This window comes from Sciurus carolinensis, chromosome 8 (genome assembly GCF_902686445.1).
Source record: "Sciurus carolinensis chromosome 8, mSciCar1.2, whole genome shotgun sequence".
In the NCBI taxonomy this organism is placed as follows: Eukaryota; Metazoa; Chordata; class Mammalia; order Rodentia; family Sciuridae; genus Sciurus; species Sciurus carolinensis.
The window spans coordinates 137,373,981-137,393,301 of NC_062220.1; the positions used below are offsets into that span (position 1 = coordinate 137,373,981).

Here is a 19,321-nt window from a genome sequence, read left to right on the forward strand (position 1 = left end):
CCCCTTGTAACGTTTTACAACCAGACCGGCGACAATGGCGTCATTCAGAGCTCACGTGGAGCCCAGTGTGAGGGGGGAGCTGGTCTGCAGGCGCGACACCCAGGGAGTCTGGGGAGGTGCTCGGACCGATCAGAGCTGGTCCACACCGTGGAGGGCCTGGGATTGGACACCGGGGTGAACCCCGGTTTCCGCCAGGCCTCCAAGTTCCCGGGCGTAGCCGGTCCAACCCCGTTATCACCGAGGGCCTCAGACGGCAGGACGGTTGTGTTTGGCACTCGGTCAGTGTGTGCAAGCACTGCTTCTTTGTTATCAAGGCAAGTGAGTTGGCAGGAGCTTTGGAGTAGGACTGACCCTGGGGGACATTCAGCTATACCTCTCCTGCCTCTGCTGTGTGATCGGGGCGGGTTGCTTAACCTCTCTGAGCTTGAATTTCCTGATCTCTAAAACAAGCCTAATCGTGTGCATGGAATGAGGTTCTGTCGAGAATCAAAGGAGGGGAAGTGTTTGTGGAAGGCCCTGGAGGAGCAGGAAGAAGAAACGGTGTTGACCATGACGGAGAGCCGTCCCCTATGGCTGCCTGGGTGCCCAGACCCCCAGAGACTTTTGGACCCCGGATTTATTTCCTGTGCTCTTGCTTCTTCTGCACGGTGCTCGTGAGCTGTGGAGGAGCGTGGCTTATCTTCCCTCCAAGGCCCTGAGAGGTTTCTGCGGTTGCGCTGCTAACGGGCCTTCTTCTCTTCTCTGCTCCTTGCTCTGGTCCACCCCTGAGCTGGGTCTTGGATCCCCAGCTCCTTCCCTTTGCCTCTGGCCTGTCACAGCGGCTGAGTCAGGCCTCCACCCTTCCAGGCTCCTGTGTTGACATCTGTCAGGTGAACTTGGAACGACTGTGTTTCAGGCATCTAACAAAGGTGCTCTGATGGCTGGGGAAACGTTTCAGGCCCCTCGGAGAGAAGCCACTGAGCAGGGCTAGTGGCTGGCAGGAGTCGCTCTCCGCGCTTCGGGGACTGTTAGTAATCAAAAGCAGGGTTTGGCCTTTTCAGGGAGCAAATTTGCAATTTGGCAGCCTCGGATTGGAGAATTCCACCGGGTCCATTGATATGTTCTCTTGTAAATTCCCGCAGCCAACTTTTTTCTTTTTTTCCTCCAAGGGTTATTTTCTTTAATTAAAAAAAAATAACCATCCTCATTAAAAATATAAAACCCAAAGAGATCACCCCCCTTCCTCTTGGCACCCCGACAGCCCAGCGCTTGACCTCAGCTCACCCAAATAGCCGTGCCGGCGAGATGTGACAACTTTGGTAGTGTTCTATTATGATTCTTCTTCTTCTTCTTCTTCTTTTTCCATTACGTAGCTTGAACCGCAAAGCCCGAGCTAGAAAGCTAATTTCATTCCTTTCAGCCTCTCGGCCCCAGGGGTGGATCCTGACTAGTGGCCACTCGGGGTGGCTCCAGCTTTGGGTCTGCGATGGCACATGCCCTCCCGGGAAGTTTGGCAAGCAGACCCCTGGGTGTTGTGAGCAGTCTGTCATCTGGATGCTCTGACGTGATTTCCCGGGACAGACAAAGGCAGGGGCACTGGGCAGGCAGGGGTGGGACAAGGGAGGCTGGAGCCCCAGACTCCTCCCTAAAAGCTGTAAAAATTGAAAGAAGTCATTTGGAGACTGTGTAGAAATAATTGAGGGGTGACTGGGCTGGAACTCCGGTGGCGACTGCTATTAGTTCTGTGACTTGGTACAAAGGGTCTGATCTTCTCATCTGTGAAATGGGGCCAGAAGTGATACCATGTCACAGGATCACAGTAAAGATGAACCAGGCTCTGCACCATCCTTTAGACTATTCTACATGTAGCTTTTTGCACACGAGGCAAAGTCAAGTGTACTCTTTAATTTTAATTAAAGTAAGCATTTGTCGTAATTGCATTAGAGGAACTGTAGGTGCCATAAGCCCATGATTTCAGATATGATTGCTTATAGTAGGGCTTAACATTGAATACAAATTAATTTAAATATATATCTATTTTTTTGGTACTGAAGATAAACCCAGGGCTGCCACTAAGCTACACCCCAGCCCTTTTTATTTTTTTATTTTGAGACAGGGTCCTGCTAAGTGGCTGAGGCTGGCCTCCAACTTGTGATCCTCCTGCCTCAGCCTCCCGAGTCACTGGGATGACAGGCGTGGGCCACTGCACTCAGCAAAAATTAATTTTAAAAGTGTTTGGGTTAAACAGTATTTGGTTTGAGGTTCAGTCGTGATCGACTGAAGCTCAGGGCTTCCTGATGTGCAATCTTCCTGGCACAGGCTTCTTAACCTGCTTGGCATCGTGGGCCTCGCAGATGGCTTCTTAGGATGGTATAATTAAGTGCACAGAATAAGACACGCAGCCAATCACGTTGAAATAACAGCTATCGCAATATGTTTGAATGTGATACAGGAATATGTGCACTTTATAAATGTCCTGCCTAAATGCTGGCAAGCCCCTCTCCCTGTTGGGTGTGGCAATATCAAGAGTCGGGATGTTTTTACACACTTGGGTGATCCATTGTCGTCATCTTCTTTTTGAATTGGGTGGGGAGTAAGCCCAGGGGCACTCAAACACTGAGCCACATCCCGGCCTTTAAAAAATATTTTATTTAGACACAGGGTCCCGCTGAGTTTAGGGCCTCACTAAGTGACTGATTTAGAACTGTTTTTTTTTTTTTGTTTTTTTTGTGCGGTGCTGGGGATTGAACCCAGGGCCTCGTGCTTGACAGACAAGCACTCTACCAACTGAGCTAGATCCCTAGCCCTGTTTTTGAGCTCTTGATCCTCCTGCCTCAGCCCCCCGAGCTGCTGGGATTACGGACATGTTCTTCATTATCTTTTTAACTTAATTTTTAAAAAAACTTTATTTGACACACGTTTATAGGAATGTAGAGGATGCAGTGTGATATGTTTCAAAACAACTAAAAAAGAAACATGGGAAGGGTCCTGTTTCTCCTTGGTCTTGAGCTGCCCCCTCCTCCCACCTCTCCTGCATCCCCCCAGCCCATCCCCCACCCGTCTAGTTTCCCCCTAGGGCTCCTGGTGGGCACCCCCCTCCTTCCCAGAGGGGACATTTATTGAAGTTCCCCAGGGACATACCTGAGTGGAAGGCTGAAGGCAGGGAAGGAGGACCTGGCTTTCATACCTGGCAGGATGCCCCTGGGCTTTTATTACTCTCAGCTTCCTGTGGACGCTGGTGCTGAGCAGGGTTGTGTCTCACCGGTGCCCAGTCCCAAAGGGATTCAGGAGAGACCTGGACTTGACTCCATCTACCTGGACCCCATGCCGCCTCTCTCGCCCTCTCTGTTCTCTCTCCCTCTGCTCTTTCTGCCTAAAACCAGGGCGGTGACCACTTTCTCCGCTCCACCTCGGTGCGTGCATGTTTCTAAATCTTTTTCACTCTTGGCTCATTTTTTCCTTCAACCACCTTTTGAATCGGGGATGCCGATTTTCCCCACGCTACAGACGCAAGGGAGGGTTTCGGCTACAGAGGCAGGAGGGCCACAGCTCAGAAGGAAACTCTAAGACACTAAGCAGGACTGTGTCCAGATTAGAGTGACCCGAGATCACACCTGGCCATCCCAGGTGTTCTGCTATGAAGAAAGACCTCAGTCCCATTTTAAAGATGGACACCCCAAGGTTGATCGTAGGCAACCACCCAGTTCATCTGGCTCTTGAATTGGGGAATTCGAAGTCATGTAGGTTAAAATATTTCAAAATGCTTTGTGTGCTTCGTTGATGGCAAAGAGGGGTTCGTGCCTGGGGGTGCCCGTTTGCCTTTCTGATACATAGAGAACTTCTCCCAAATGGACTCGCCTAATGTATAAGGCATGAAAAATTAGTGCCCAGATGTAGACGCACAGAATTCCATGCACACCAGCATAACTGGGCTGCTTTGCTCATGAGAGATCCTTTGTTCCTTTTTTCTGTGACCTTTCAGGTGGGTTCTTTAATCTGTGGCTCAGCCAGCAGGGGAATCTGAACCCAGGCACTGAGATAAACGCTATTTCCTGTCTCCTCTCTTCCAGTAAAGAATATCCCGTGGTTCCCCGGAGCACAGTGAGGCAAAAAGTGGCCTCTAACCACAGTCCCTTCAGCAGCGAGCCTCGTGCCCTCTCCGCCTCGTCCAACCTAGGGTCCCAGTACCAGTGTGAGAACGGGGTCTCCGGCCCCTCCCAGGACCTGCTGCCCCCACCCAACCCGTACCCGCTGCCCCAGGAGCACAGCCAGATTTACCACTGCACCAAGAGGAAAGGTAAGCCCGAAGCCCCGTGACCAGCGCGTCTCCTCCCCGCGGCCCTTCCTTTTGGGGGTGGGGGTGGGGGGTGCACAATAACATCAATCTATTTAAAAAGGTGTAAGATGTATGCCAACATGCACAGAGAGGCTTAGAAATCCAGATCATGCCAGTAGAACTGAAGGCTCGCTAGACACGCCGTTCTCCTTTCCTTGGAGAAAACGTGTTTGAGATAACCAGATGTGTTTTGTTCATTTACTCAAGTAGGCATGCCCTACGCACCTCCGCAGAGAAATAGTCTTCCAAAAAGAAAACCTCCAACCCAGACGACATTAGGGGACATGTATTTTGCAACTTGCATTTAAAAACAAAAACTTGAGGGTGTGTGTGTGTCTGTGTTTGGTGCTGGGGATCGAATCCAGGGCCTCGTGCATGGTCAGGACACGCTCTGTCACTGAGCTCTGTTCAGATGTCCTCCTGGGGTCCCGGAGCTGCCCATTCTTGCTAACTGCTGAAGCGGTGTGGTCTGTAAGGGACAAGCAGGGTTTGTCTTGCCATCCCAGCTGCTGAGCAACCAGGTGGCTCCCAGAGTCTGAAGCCCTCCTTGGGAATGGATGGCTTCTCCCCGAGTCTTCTGAGTCCAGAGGTCGAAAAAGAAAATCTCCCGGGAAGCAGAATCACAGTGGCTGACCCAGGGAGCGTGGCCTAGTGACCCAACTGGGCCGGTGGACACCTTTGCTTGGTGTGAGCTACAGATGGGTGTGGTGGGGCGGTGCAGGCAGCCACGCCAGGGAGACTCGGCTGGAACCTCCTTCCTCCTGTGGCTTCTGATGTGACTTCAGGAAAGATGTTGTCACCTCTCTGAGCCAGAGTTTCCCACTTTGCACCTGATATCCTGCAAGCACCCAGGAGATGGTAGCCACAAAGGGCAGAGAATCGTTCCAGAAACCCGGTTCCAGGAGGAAGCCAGGCGATAGTGCCCGCGGAGGTGACGGCTTCAGGGAGGGATCCGGAGGGTACGGCTCACCCTAGAGCTCGCAAGCTGTGGTCTCCAGAAGCAATTGGGGTGAGCCCCACACTTGGTATTTGGAAACTCGTGTGGATATGGACCTACCTAACCTGCGTCTCCCTTTTTAAAAAAATGAGACTCGGCCGGCCGGAGCTCGTGGACGGGCTTGTCCGCTCGGCTTAGTATGAAGACATCATAACATTGTGCAGTCCGGAGTGACTCAGTCGACTAGGAGCCTTTTTGCTCTCAAAGGCCCGACTCTTAGTCCTTAGCACAGTCCGGGGTACCCCACGGCCTCCGTAGCCAACCTAATGCCTCTGGAAGTTCTGCGACCATTTCTGGGCTTTTAGGATAAAACTCGACCACTCACCTACAAGCACCTATAGAAATGGACACTTTGGCAGATGTCCTTGCAGTTGTGGTCCCACGAGGAAAGTAACGGGCTGTCTGACGTTTACCCGTCTTGCATTTGGAAGGAGGGAAGAGCAGCCGGGCTCCTCGTGTGGGCCTGGGGAGCGGAGCCGGGGGAGGCCTGACGTCCAGATAGACCTGAATCCATCCCGTATCCTCGCATCTCAGAGGCCTGAACAGTATCACCCAGCAGCCCCTCTGGCCCAGCTCCCAGCACATGCGCTGCGGGGTGGACTGTGGACCAGAGGCCTGCAGACGCCTGCACCTCTCCAGCACAGGACCGAGGTTAAGAATGTCTCGTGCAACTGGGGACCCGCGCAGAGGTCCTGCTCTGTGATCTGTCAAAGGGCCTCCTCTCTCCAGCTCAGGACCAGCCTTTTAACACGAGTCTGGAGGCGCCGTTATGAGCTCAGCTCGTGGGTGGGAAGCTGAGGCTCCGGTGGGGCAGGTTGAAAGCGGTGCTGGAAGGCAGAAGGTGACCCCCAACCTGGACCGAGATGGAGATCCATAGCTTCGCCACCGCCCCATCCTGTCTCCTCGGTACACTCAGAATTTCCTCCTCCACTGGAGGCTTGCTCTGGAGACCGGGTCCAACGCGCCGATTCAGGCTCACCAGGTTTGAATTAGGGAGTCCTGTTGATTAAATTAATGCCAGACCAGAAGAAGGGGAGGAAGAAGTTAAAAAGAATCGATGCCCATTTTAGGTTCACTATTTACAGCGGCATCCTTATGCACGCGTCCCCGAGAGTACGGGGAGAAACCTTTGAGAGCCAGGCCCGTAGACCTCTTTGATTAGGGGTGCACTGGATCTTCCCAGGGTGCATTGCAGGCGCTCGGATGAACCAAGGCCCACTTAGTGTGGCCAGTTGGTTGGTTGCAGAAATAATCACTGGAGCTGGCCTTTTGCAGCTGTGCGGCTGCGGGCCGGTGGCTTCCCCTTCTGGGCCTCCACCACCCCCCGTGAGAGACGAGGATGGCAAGGGTGTCCACCCCACGGGGCCGAGATGGCACGAGCTGAGATCGGCCGTAGAGCGCGCCTAGGAAAGCGCCGGGCACCCCCGAGCACCCCGTCAACGTTCCTTAGCACGGTCCTGCTGTCCCGGGGTTCACACGGGTGCGGGAGGGTGAGCGTTTATGCCAGTCATTATGTAATCGTGAGTAGTTTCACTGGGTGTGTCGGGGAGATGCCCTGGGTGCTGAGCAATGTCAGACTGCAGTGTCCGACCAGGGTGGCGATCCGGGAGGGACGGAGGCGGAGCTCTTGAGGGGAGTGGGCTGGGGGCAGGGCAGCGGGTGTCCCCAGGTAGGGACAAGCCCAAGCGAAGCCCCTCGGGGGGGAGCTGCCCTCTCTGGGGAGTGACCAAAAGTCTGGGGCCCTGGAAAAAGCAGTGGGAAGTGAGGCCCAAGGGGACGGCAGGGACCGGCCAGTCCAGCCGCCACAGCCCATTTTAATCAGGGCTTCGTGGGCTCCCGCAGCAGCGGGCAGCTGTTGGCGGGTGAGCGGCCATGACGAGGGTTTTCTTTTTGTCCGGAAGCAGTCAGTTTTCAGTGACAGCCGGGGACAGGAATGGACACCAGGGACCTCTCGAGAGGCGGCTGCAGGCTCGTGCAGGGTGTGGGAGAAGCCGGAGGCGCGGGTGGCCTCGGGCCTCCGTGGCTGGCTGGAGACGGCCTGGCGAAGGACGGTCCCCTTCTCCTCGGATTCTGAACCGAAGCTCAGGAACTTGCTCAAAGTCACTTGGCTAGTGAGGGGCCTGAACCGCTATCCCCGCCAAGGCCCGTGGACTTGGGGGGCACCTAGCGTGCACCCTGGAGGGGGCCCTCCATCTTTCTAGAACCCTCTGCCCTCTCGCCTGCCTCTACCCCTCAAAGGGAGCTCCCGGTGACAGGGAACATTCCAGACGAACTCCGTCTCTCCTGCCTGGGAGACAACAAATAGCAATTCATCACCGGCCTCCACATGGTCCCGCGATAAGGAATCAGCGAGGCTTCCTTCCCAGTCCGGGATCCCCGTGGAGTGATAAGTCCGGGGGTGGTTCCCCGGCCCCGCTGCCCCGCTATCTGACTTCCCCTCATTGTCTGTCTCCTTTCCAAGCAGTCCAGAGCCGGGCCCAGCGACAGGTCAAAGGGCCCGCCGGGCCAGAGGCCTCCCTTGTGTGTGGACCCGGCTGTCTCCAGACTGTCTCTCCCAATGGATTGAGCAAAAGAAAGAGGGAAAGAAGGAAGAGCCGGAGGTCTTTCATCCGTGCCGCTCAATCCAGTCCAGGAGGGGGCTCGCGAGAACTCTCGTCTCTTCCCCACCCCGATTCTGGGCCCTCCCCTTAGCCACCCTGATGAAGATGGTGGTGGCCCAGCACATGACCAAAGTGGCTACTCACAGGGAAGCCAGTGACTGAGAACTGGAGGGGAACCAGCTGTTGGGGAGGGTTTGCAGGTCTGTTTTCTCAGTGATGCGTGTTCCAAGAAGCGTTTCCACATCCCTTCCTTCACTGGATCCTCATGCGGCCTCTGGGCTAGAGGGAGGCTCTTGCCCCCATGTCACAGGGGCAAACAGAGGGCTGAGAGCCAGGGTTAGATCCTGCGGTCACGTGGTTGATGAGTGGCAGATCTGGGGTAGAAAGTCATCAGATACGTATTTATTGAGCACTTACTAGGTTCTGGGCATGATGCTGGTGCTTGCGATAAGCAGAGGACCTGGAGGAAGGGCTGGCTCTCAGGAAGCTTCTGTTCTCACTGGCGGAGAGAGTTATGAGGCCAACAAATGAATTGAGTGATTTCAGGTGGTGACACGGTGACATTTGAACTTGAGTCTTTTGATTATTAGTTGAGGATTTTCCTATAGTAGCATTCTAATCCTTTTCATTTTACCTGAGTGCTAAGTGCACGGGAGCACGCGCATGCAGACACACACACACACACACACACACACACACAAAATCCACTCGTCCATCCATCCATCCACCTGTCCATTCATCTGTCCATCCATCCATCCATCCATCCATCCATCCACCTATCAATCCATCCATCCACCTTTCCATCCATCCATCCATCCATCCACCTATCAATCCATCCATCCACCTTTCCATCCATCCATCTGTACATCCATCCATTCATTCGTCCATCCATTCATCTACCTGTCCACTCATCCATCCATCCATCCATCCATCTACCTGTCCATTCATCCATCCATCTACCTGTCCATTCATCCATCCATCCATCCATCCATCTACCTGTCCATTCATCCATCCATCCATCCATCCATCCATCCATCTACCTGTCCATTCATCCATCCATCCATCCATCCATCCATCCACCTATCAATCCATCTATCATCCATCCATCCATCCATCCACCTATCAATCCATCCATCCACCTATCAATCCATCCACCCACCTGTCCATCCACCCTCCCACCCCCCACCCATCAGTGAGGGTTCAGGTGGCTACTGTTCCACGTTGGCAGAGCATGTTGAGTTGCATGAAGACAGAAAGCCCAGGGCCATCCATCAGGAAGAGCACTGTTTTGTGAGTCAGAAATCTTGAACTCTAGGTGCCACGAGGACCAGACAAAGGTCTCTCGTGTGAATGAGCCTGGTCAGTAAGGGGAGTGACCCACTTGGGCCCTGTAACCCTATTCGCTCAGTGGGATTAGTGATTTGAAAGCAGCTTTGTGAGTCTCCAGCTCTGGAATCTGCCCAAATACCTGCAGGTAGTAGGTGACCTTCAGGGAACCATCTGTCCAGGCTTGTAAGAGGGAAAAGAGGAGAAAGAAGTAAAACTGGGTTATTTGAACATACAAGATTTGAACCACGAGATCTCAAAGCTCTGTGCTGACTTCGTATGCAAGGAAGACAGAGAGAAAGCACATTAGCCTAAGTAGCATCTCAATTAAACCTCATAAGAAGCTCAGGTATTGTCCCCATTTATAGTCAAGAACTGAGATTGGAATGGTCCAGTGCCTCAACCATGGCCACCTAGCCAGTGAGTCTCAATCTCTTTGTGCCTTAAAATCTGAGCTCCAGATTCATCACTGAAGCCACTTTATGAAAAACATCTAGAAAAATCCAAAGAACTGTGTTTTTCACCATGCAGTGCTCTATTGGGTGGTCAGAATTGGGAAGAACTTCCCTCTCATCCAAGGCAGTCAGTTGGGTCCAGGACAGTTGCAATATAACTGACTCCCCATATATTTTCTGGAGTCCAGCCGTAGATTGACCTCGTTGGAAGCCTTGATGCTTGATGTCAGCTTATTCCCCAACTAGAGAAGCCAAACCTGACTGTCCAATAAGCAGAGAGAAACCAAGTCATAACCAAAGTAGACACAGATCTCTATCCACTTACAATGACCGACCTGAAATTTGGATCCTTGCTTGGAATTTCTTTAAATCACGATGAGGACTGAGTGGAATGTCCACATGGCGGGACCTGCTTCCATTGAGAGGGGTTTTTCTTAGGGTTCTGCATCAGATCATGGGGATATTAAAGACTGGAATGTATGATTTTACGATTTTCCAAAATGTGTTCCGGGCTTTTTCTTATTATTCCCCCCCCCCTTTTATTTTTACTTGTAACAAATCTGGAAAGGGATCAGAAACTCGAGATGCTTAGTTGGCCTGGCTTTTTTTTTTTTTTCTCTTGCCAAGGGTACCCCGCAGCTGTACTTTCTATTATTGAAAAGGGGAACGCCCTGGCTAAGTGAAAAAACCAAAGGTTATGAGCCCGGTAACAATGGAAACATTCAGATTTATGGATCTGGTGGGTGGAAGGAAGAATGGAAGGAAAGGAGGGGACGGGAGAGAAGGCAGGCGGGAACCAGCACGAAAACAAGCTGGGGGTCACAGTGGCCCCCAGACTGCAAAAGAATGCACGCAGTTGAAAGGCGACCGACGTGGCCACTGGCTCATCTGGATGTCTTCAAACGTCTGGGTGGTTGGCATGAAGCAGACGGGACACCTGCAAGAGGGACTGCATGTTTCTTTTTTCTTCGTTTTGTACGATGTTTTGGGCATCCTACGAGTCCCAGATGTGTCCCAGAAAGACTCGAGCTAAAAGTAAACCCGCTGGCCACTGCGTGGGCACAGCCCTACCCGGGTCTCTCTCGGAGGACCCTCACAAATGAGATGTCAGGTGCCGCTCAGGCCCCAGCTCCCAGCCTGGGTCGGGGGCAGTGTGACCCACCGCTCCAAAGCCCCGCATCTGCTGTTAAGTGAATGGCGTTCCGGAAGCTCTGCCTCTGACGCCCCCATCTGAGTCCCGGGGCTCAGTCCTCCCCACTCGCTGCTCCGGGGATGTGCTCGCGGGAGGATGGCACCTCCCCTCTCCAGCACCTGGCACCGCCCTGGCACTTGGTAGGAGCTCGGTACACATCGGGTGCATCCCAGGGTGAGCAACGCAGTGGTTAGAGAGCCAGGGGACCTGGAAGTAGGGTGGCTAGGCCCAGGGAGTCCGACCTGGCCTCTGCTCCCTCTCGGCCGTGTGACCTTGGACAGGTCGCTTCTCTGAGCTTCGGTGTCTGCCTCCGAGAAACAGGCATGACACTCATGTGTTGAGGAGTTACTCTGAGATCAGAGTAGGCTCACTTAGTAGGTGCTCAGTAAATAACCCTCCCATTGTTTCCTCCCAGTGTTTAGGCCAGAGTCCTGCCCTCGTGGCCGGTGACCATCAGTGAGTGGCAGGGAATGTTTCATTTGATTTTTGTCTTCCTCAAAGACAGGCTTGATTTCTTTTCTTTTCCCTTACACACACACACACACACACACACACACACAGACACACACACACAGACACACACACACACACACACACAGACACACACACAGACACACACACACACACAGACACACACACACACACAGACACACACACACACACACACACAGACACACACACACACACACAGACACACAGACACAGACACACACACAGACACACACACACACAGACACACACACACACACACAGACACACACACACACACACACACACACACAGACACACACACTTTTTCTCCCCTCCCTCCCTTTCTTTCTTTCTTCCTCCCTCCCTCCACCCATTTTCTTTCTCTCTCTCTCTCTTTCTCCTTCCTGTCTCCCTCCCTCCTTTCTTTCTTTCTCTTTCTTTCTTTCTTTTCTCCTTCCCTCCCTCCCTCCTTCCCTCCCTCCTTCCCTCCTTCCTTCCTTTCTTCCTTCCTTTTTTCCTTCCTTCCTTCCCTCCCTCCCTCCCTCCCTTCCTTCCTTCCTTCCTTCCTCCCTCCCTCCCTTCCTTCCTTCCTTCCTTCCTTCCTTCCTTCCTTCCTTTCTTCTTTCTTTCCCTTTCTTTTCTCCCAGGGGTGGAAGCCAGACGTGATTCCTTAGCCATTATTGATTGGAGAAATCTAAAGGTGAGCAAAGGGACACCCGGGTTAGTGGGGGTCAGATTCCAGCAAAGGAACGGCCCGTCTTGAGGCTCACACCTGGGTAGGTGTCCCCAAGGGTTCTGCCCCACGGAGGACAGCCAGAGCGTGGTGGCGTAGGTTAGCTCTACCGCCAGGTGACGGCTCGTGTCCCGCACTTGCCGCCCTCGATGGTGCCCATCAGGGAAGCCCAGGCTCCCTCTTACTCTTTCCTGGTCCCCCGGTGAGGTACGTGTCACCAGCGCTCACTCAGGAATGACGAGAGAGCCTGGAGGGTGGCCGCCCTGCTGGACAGCATCACGTACAAGAGTCAGATTCAAAACCAAGGGTCGAGGCTCCTTCCCCTGGAGGCTGCTCCTAGGGAGGCCCCAGCCTCCCCGAGTTGTGTGCAGACTTTGCGTCGCTTTCAGTGTGTCACGTTTCAGCGTAGTTTTTAAACTTTGTATTTGTTCTAACTAGTCGTACATGACAGATGGTTCACAAACGGGATTGTCCGGGTGGCAGGAGCACACGGGCCACGCAGGCGTGCGTGTACCTGGGTGGTGACGTCCCTCTGACTCCGCTCCTGCCGCGCCCACACCCCTTCCCCTCCATTTTCCTCGGAGACAGTCGGGCCTAGCATTTTTAAACATCGGTGCTTTATACTCACACGCAAGTGTGAAGAGTCGCCCATTTGTTGTGACAGGCACACAGCGTGGTGATCCAATCGGGTCGATTTCGCTCCTCGCTCCCCGTCCCCTTCCTCTGTCCCATCCGTCTCCCGTCTCGTTGCAGGAGATCCTCCCCATTTTCCGCCCTTTTTTCTCTCTCGCCTGCATGTGAGAGAACACACAGGCCCCTTCGCGCTCTGAGTCTGCTCATCTTGTCTGACATAATGTGCTCAGGTCGCATTCTTCTTTACAGCTGGATAAAACCCCTCGTGGGTCGACACCACATTTTCTTTGTCCGTTCATCTGTGGACGGACACCTGGGCGGGTTCTCTCACTTGACCACGGTGCATGGTGCTGCCGTCAAAGGGGCCGGCCTGCACTGTGACAGTCTGCGGACTTCCGTCCTTCAGCATGACACCCAGGCTGGCCCAGTGCTTTGGTTGGTTCCCACAGGGGCCCTGGACTACAGTGGTTGGGGGACCCTCTTGCAGAGACACAAGGGTCTCTGCATCTTACACCAGGGACTGACCAGTGCACGCAGGTTCTGCATGGAAAGCATTTAACTTGTACCAACTCAGTACCTGCTACCTGGGAGCCTCCTTACACAGGGCGCTGGACAGGGGATTCATTCAGACACCCATCCTTTCATCTGCTTGTCCATTCATCCCTCATCCAACCATCTGTCTGTCCATCTCTCTGTCTGTCCATTCATCTGTCTGACCATCTGTCTGTCTATCCAGCCATTCATCCATTCATCCACCCACCTACCCCTCAATTCATCTATCCATCTATGCATGCATACATGCATCCATCCATCCATCCACCCACCTATCCATCCACCCACCCATCCATCCAACCATCCATCCATCCACTCCTCAATCCATCTGTCCATCCATCCATCCATCCATCATCCAATCCTCAATTCATCTATCCACCCACCCATCCATCCATTCACCCATCCATCTATTCACTCGCCCATCCATCCACTCACTCCTCAGTCCATCCATCCACTCACCCATCCATCCGTCCATTCACCCATCCATCCACCCACCCATCCATCCATCCATCCACTCCTCAATTCATCCACCCATCCATCCATCCATCCATCCATCCATCCATCATCCAGTCCTCAATTCATCTATCCACCCACCCATCCATCCATTCACCCATCCATCTATCCACTCACCCATCCATCCATTCACTCCTCAGTCCATCCATCCACTCACCCATCCATCCGTCCATTCACCCATCCATCCACCCACCCACCCACCCATCCATCCACTCCTCAATCCATCCATCCATCCATCCATCCATCATCCAGTCCTAAATTCATCTATCCACCCACCCATCCACCCATTCACCCATCCATCTATCCACTCACCCATCCATCCATTCACTCCTCAGTCCATCCATCCACTCACCCATCCATCCGTCCATTCACCCATCCATCCACCCACCCATCCATCCATCCATCCACTCCTCAATCCATCCATCCACCCACCCACCCATCCATCCACCCATCCACCCATCCACTCCTCAATCCATCCACTCCTCAATCCATCCATCCACTCACCCATCCATCCATTCATCCATCCATATATCCATCCACTCCTCAATCCATCCATCCATCCATCCATCCATCCATATATCCATCCACTCCTCAATCCATCTATCCACCCACCACCCACCCATCCATCCATCCACTCCTCAATCCATTCACCCATCCACCCATCCACCCACCCATTCACCCATCCACTCCTCAACCCATCCACTCCTCAATCCATCATCCACTCACCCATCCATCCACTGCACAAATATCTATTGCATGCCTTCCTTCTTCATGTAGCAGGGACCAGGGACTTGGCGGTCAGCTTACGTGGGTCTAGTCTAGCACCGTGATCGGCCACTTGAGACCTTGGGCGAGTTTTCTAACCTCTGTGCTTCTTTTCTTCCATCTAAAGAGTGAGACTGACACAGAGCCAGCGCCTCACAGGTTGCTGGGAGATTAAACCGTTGGTCACCTAGAGAACGCTTAGGCGTGTTGTTACCGTCCGTATATCGATGGCATTATTACCGAACCAGTCTGGCGTCTGGTGATGGAGAAGACAGACACTGCCCCACCTTCGTGGGACTGACCGGCTTGAGGGGGAGGGAAGAGCGCTTCCTTCAGCCAGTGCTTCGCCCACGTTCCCGCGGAGTCCTCTCCGCCACCCTTGGTAGGAAGAATCCCCGTAGCTTTCCATCTCTCGGACGCAGACTCCGAGCCCAGAAGGGTCAGGCTGCTGCTTAGCGCTTCGCCTCCAAGCGCTTGACCACACCAGCTCCCTCTTCTCCTCAGGACGGAGGTGGGGACGCGCCTCCTCCAGTCCTCTGACCACGCGGCCGCCTCTCCCGCTGCTGTCCCCTGATCCCTCTCGCCCTGTCTCTGCAGATGAGGAGTGCCCGCCCGCAGACCACCCCTACAAGAAGCCCTACATGGAGACGCCGCCCAGCGAAGAGGACCCCTTCTACCGCCCCAGCTACCCGCAGCAGCAGGGCCTGGGAGCCTCGTACAGGACAGAGGCGGCCCAGCGGCAGGCCTGCATGTACGCCAGCTCCGCGCCGCCCGGGGAGCCGGTGCCCAGCCTGGAGGACATCAGCTGCAACACGTGGCCCAGCGTGCCTTCCTACAGCAGCTGCACGGTCACCACGGTGCAGCCCGTGGACCGGCTGCCCTACCAGCACTTCTCTGCCCACTTCACCTCGGGGCCCCTGGTCCCCCGGCTGGCCGGCATGGCCAACCACGGCTCCCCGCAGCTCGGAGAGGGGATGTTCCAGCACCAGACCTCCGTGGCCCACCAGCCTGTGGTCAGGCAGTGCGGGCCCCAGACGGGGCTGCAGTCCCCCGGCGGCCTGCAGCCCCCCGAGTTCCTGTACTCTCACGGCGTGCCCAGGACCCTGTCCCCCCAGCACTACCACTCCGTGCACGGGGTGGGCATGGTGCCGGAGTGGGGCGAGAACAGCTGAAGCAGCACCCGTCACGCGCAGGCATTTGCTGAGAGAGAGCGAGCGAGAGCGGGAGGAGGGACGGGAGAGACGGGCAAGAGGACCCCAGAGGTCCCGCCCCGCTCTGCGTCTGCGCCTGCGCCCCCGGCCCAGGACACCAGCCCCGCCGGAGCTCGCAGGCCCACCTCCGTCCAAAAAATGTGACTCTGTCGTTTGGTTTCAAAACTTCAAAACAAGAGCGGAGTCCCCTGCCCGCGGGACCCCACCCGCCCCCAGGTCCTCCCCACGCCTTCTTTTGGGTTCCAGAACGTCCTGCTCAGTGAGCGTCTCAGCCCGATGGATCTCTGGACCCTTTCGCTGTCTCGGTGTTAATGTCGACTTTGTTATATAATAAATAATAATATATTTTTTTTCCTTCTGATTTTCTTACTGGGACCCAGTCCCTAATTGGAGGGAGATTCCAAATAGACACTTGGCGGGAGTCCCCTGGAATAAACCAGCCCTAAAACTTACCTGCGCCCTCCTCTTCTGCCTGAGGAAAGCACCTACCTCTGCCACGTGACGTTTCTGAGACGGTCCCCCACGTCCCCGGCTGGGTCTCCACGCCGCCTCTGCCGGCTCCCGGGGCCCGGTTCTGCCTTTGACTTGCACAGATGGACTCAGGACAAGGCCCGGCTCCATCGGGCGGCCCTCTGTCCCCCAGCCCGGGTCTCTCCCGCCATCTGTCGCTAAAAAAAATGTGGCCTATAGCTTCCTGTCCGGAAATTTTGCTTTGAAAAACTTAAAAAGCCCTGGTGGACCTGCGGGCAGAACTGAGAGGAGCAGGGAGCAAGCTCTGTGCCGACCGGAGGAAAAGCCAACGTGGATGTTCTCTGCCAGCCCAGCGAAGCCAGCCCGAGCTGCCAGGCCCGCACCTCGCCCTCGCGGGAGGCGGGCAGAAGCCTCAGGTCCCACAGGGGCGACATCCGCCCACCCTCGAGCTCCAAAGAATTCGCACCAGCACCAAAGGCTGACCCTCAACTGTGTGTATCAAAAGTAGAAAACAGTATTAAAAAAAAAAGTGTGTGTGTAAGTAAGACATTGCCGTCGGGGTCCCCAGATGTAATATTTTACTGGTTCTATTTATTTATAAATAGGAATTCTAATTAAGTAATAACATGGAATCCAGCATGGGAGGCTGACCAAGAGCTTTTAATTTTATTGATACTCGAAACCAAGTTGGTGTTTTTATTATTTTCTTTCTCCCCTTTTCTTCTGAATGTGCTTTGCTTTCTTGATTTTTTTTTTTTTTAAACCAACCCTAATAAAGAGAACAGGGTAATTTGTGAGGCTGAGTCCGTCAGAGGTGGTGAGCGTGGGTATGTTTGTACGTGAGTGTCTCCGCGACTTTGTCCTTTTATGTTGCTAAGGGGGGAGGGTGAGAATAAGTACTTGTTCCTTATATTTGTGTGCCAATTAATGCCTAATAAATGCCACGTGCTTAAGAAAGTAGAAGGGACTTGAATACCTTTTTTTTTTTCTGTTCTTTCTGCTACTGGTCAGAGGGGACATTTGGCCCCTCATGTGCGACTCTGCTTTCTCCTGCTGATCTGGGGGCATTCCCAAGCCATTGTCCCCGATGCTGCTGACTATATTGACCCACCGATCTGCATCCCGGGAAGGAAGTCCCTTGTCTTGGTTGAATTTGTTTGGGCTTTGGACAAGAAATGTCTCTAGGAATCTCAAGAGATCTAAGCATGGCGTTGACCCCACTACAAGGAATACCTGCCGCAAATTTCTGAATTCACCTTCGGAACCAGGTGTCTTGGGAGTCCCGGGGGAATGGCTTTATAGAGCATCAGTGGATCCGGTATTTAATAGGCATCCTATGAACTTCAACTTTGGGAGTCTGTCCCCTATAACCCACATGGGACAGAGGAACTTAGTGCCGCCAACTTTTTTTTTCTGTTTTTATGATTTTCCACGCCACAACCCTTCAAATTGTGGGGAGTCACTAAGTGCGTCACCTCCCCTGTAAACAGGAACAATTGACTTGCTGGTTACAAAGTATCCATTTAATGCTCCTGCCTGCCCCCCACTCCCAGCCTGGGCCCTTTCCTAGGCAGAAAGCTCCTGAGAAATGTGAATTAATTATAAAGAAATGACAATTAAGCTTCTCTCACATGCAATGGAGAAACTAGGTCAATGGCTTTTCTGTCCCCAAGGGACAGAATTAGTACAGTTGCACCAGTAAGTTCTGACTGGGCTCTGAATAGACATTTATTCTGATGGGTTTAATTTTAAGAAGTTTTCCTTGGAAGAAATTACCTTCCACACTAATTTTTTTTTTTTTAAACCAACTCTTCAGTCAGTCAGTCTTACTCTTTCAGACAAAAATCATCAGAACACAGGATGAATATTTCTTATTCAGAATGCTTGGAACCAGATTTTGGATTTTTTTTAAAAAAAATTTGAAATATTTGCCCATGCATAATGAGATATCTTGGGGGAAGCTAGTCAAGTCTGAACATGAAGTTCATTTTTATTTTATTTCCACCTGATACATGAGCCTGAAGCTAATTTCACACAATGGTTTTAGTGTGCTTGCATTTCGAAGGTGAGGTTCGTACGAAATTTTCCCCTTGTAGTGTTGGGTCAGTACTCAGAAACTTTCAGACTTTGGAGCTTTTGGATTTCAGACTTTCGGAATCGGGATGCTCCGTCTGTCCTGAGGAGACACACCCACCCACTATTCGGTCTTGCCACCATTAAAAAAAATCAAGAAGGACACGTCCACCGCAGGCTTCTTGAATCATAAAAGGAACTCTCTGTCCATAATAGATGTAGGTTGGATTCCACATGATTGTTCTAATGGACCTTCTCACTGAGCGGGTAGCGATAAGGAGGGAGTATCCCAGTGTTCATGTAGTTTTATCCTTGGGTTGATGTCCAGAGGTACGACACACATCGGTATATGCTCCTTAAATGTATTTAGGGCTGCTCACTCTGACCTGGGTACGTGGTGGGTACTGGGAACAAAAAGATGAAGAGGGTGATAGGGGCCCTGTCCTCCTGGGGCTTGTGGCTTAGTGAGAGAAACAGCCCTTGAGTAATCATCTCTGCTATCAATGAATTGTAGTGCTGGAAAGACTGTCGAGTGCTGTGTGTATAGTGCCATCAAGGGTCCTAACACAGTCTGGGTGAGGTGACTTTTGTGCTGAGCCCTAGAGAGGAAAAAGGAATTATCCAGGTAAAAAAAAAAAGGGAGGAAAATTATTTCAGGCAGAGGAAATAGTTCATGCAAAGGTCCTGGGGCAGAAATGGTGGTGGAAGACTGAGATGTAGGTTAATAAGGATAGAACTCATCTAGTCCACATTCGTTCATTTGTTCAACAAACATGTATTAAGGACCCTTGGTGTGTGGTCACTGTCCTTTCTTTTTGAGGATCTGCTCATTGCGTTAGGTCCTTTTCCAGTTAGCCCCCACAGCTGTGGAGGACAGGTTCTGGTTACGTGCGCTGGTAGGCTTCTTTGAAGCTAAAAGTATTATAGCATCTGCCTAGCTTCTTGGTCTGCTTGAGTGTGGGGCTTAAAATTATGAACCAGAATGAATACCAGAACTTCCCAAATCAGATTGTT

The 19,321-nt window shown here is 52.9% G+C and overlaps 1 protein-coding gene across 1 annotated transcript in view; it reads left to right on the forward strand.

Moving 5' to 3' along the window:
- Positions 1-15,871, forward strand: part of Tbx5 (T-box transcription factor 5) — a 43,764-nt gene extending 27,893 nt beyond the window's left edge. Inside the window, exons 8-9 of the mRNA XM_047562487.1 lie at positions 4,050-4,276; positions 15,150-15,871. Of these exons, the coding sequence (XP_047418443.1) occupies positions 4,050-4,276; positions 15,150-15,724 (802 nt within the window). The 3' untranslated portion in view covers positions 15,725-15,871. The remainder of the gene's footprint in view (positions 1-4,049; positions 4,277-15,149) is intronic.
- The last annotated feature ends 3,450 nt before the right edge of the window (positions 15,872-19,321 follow it).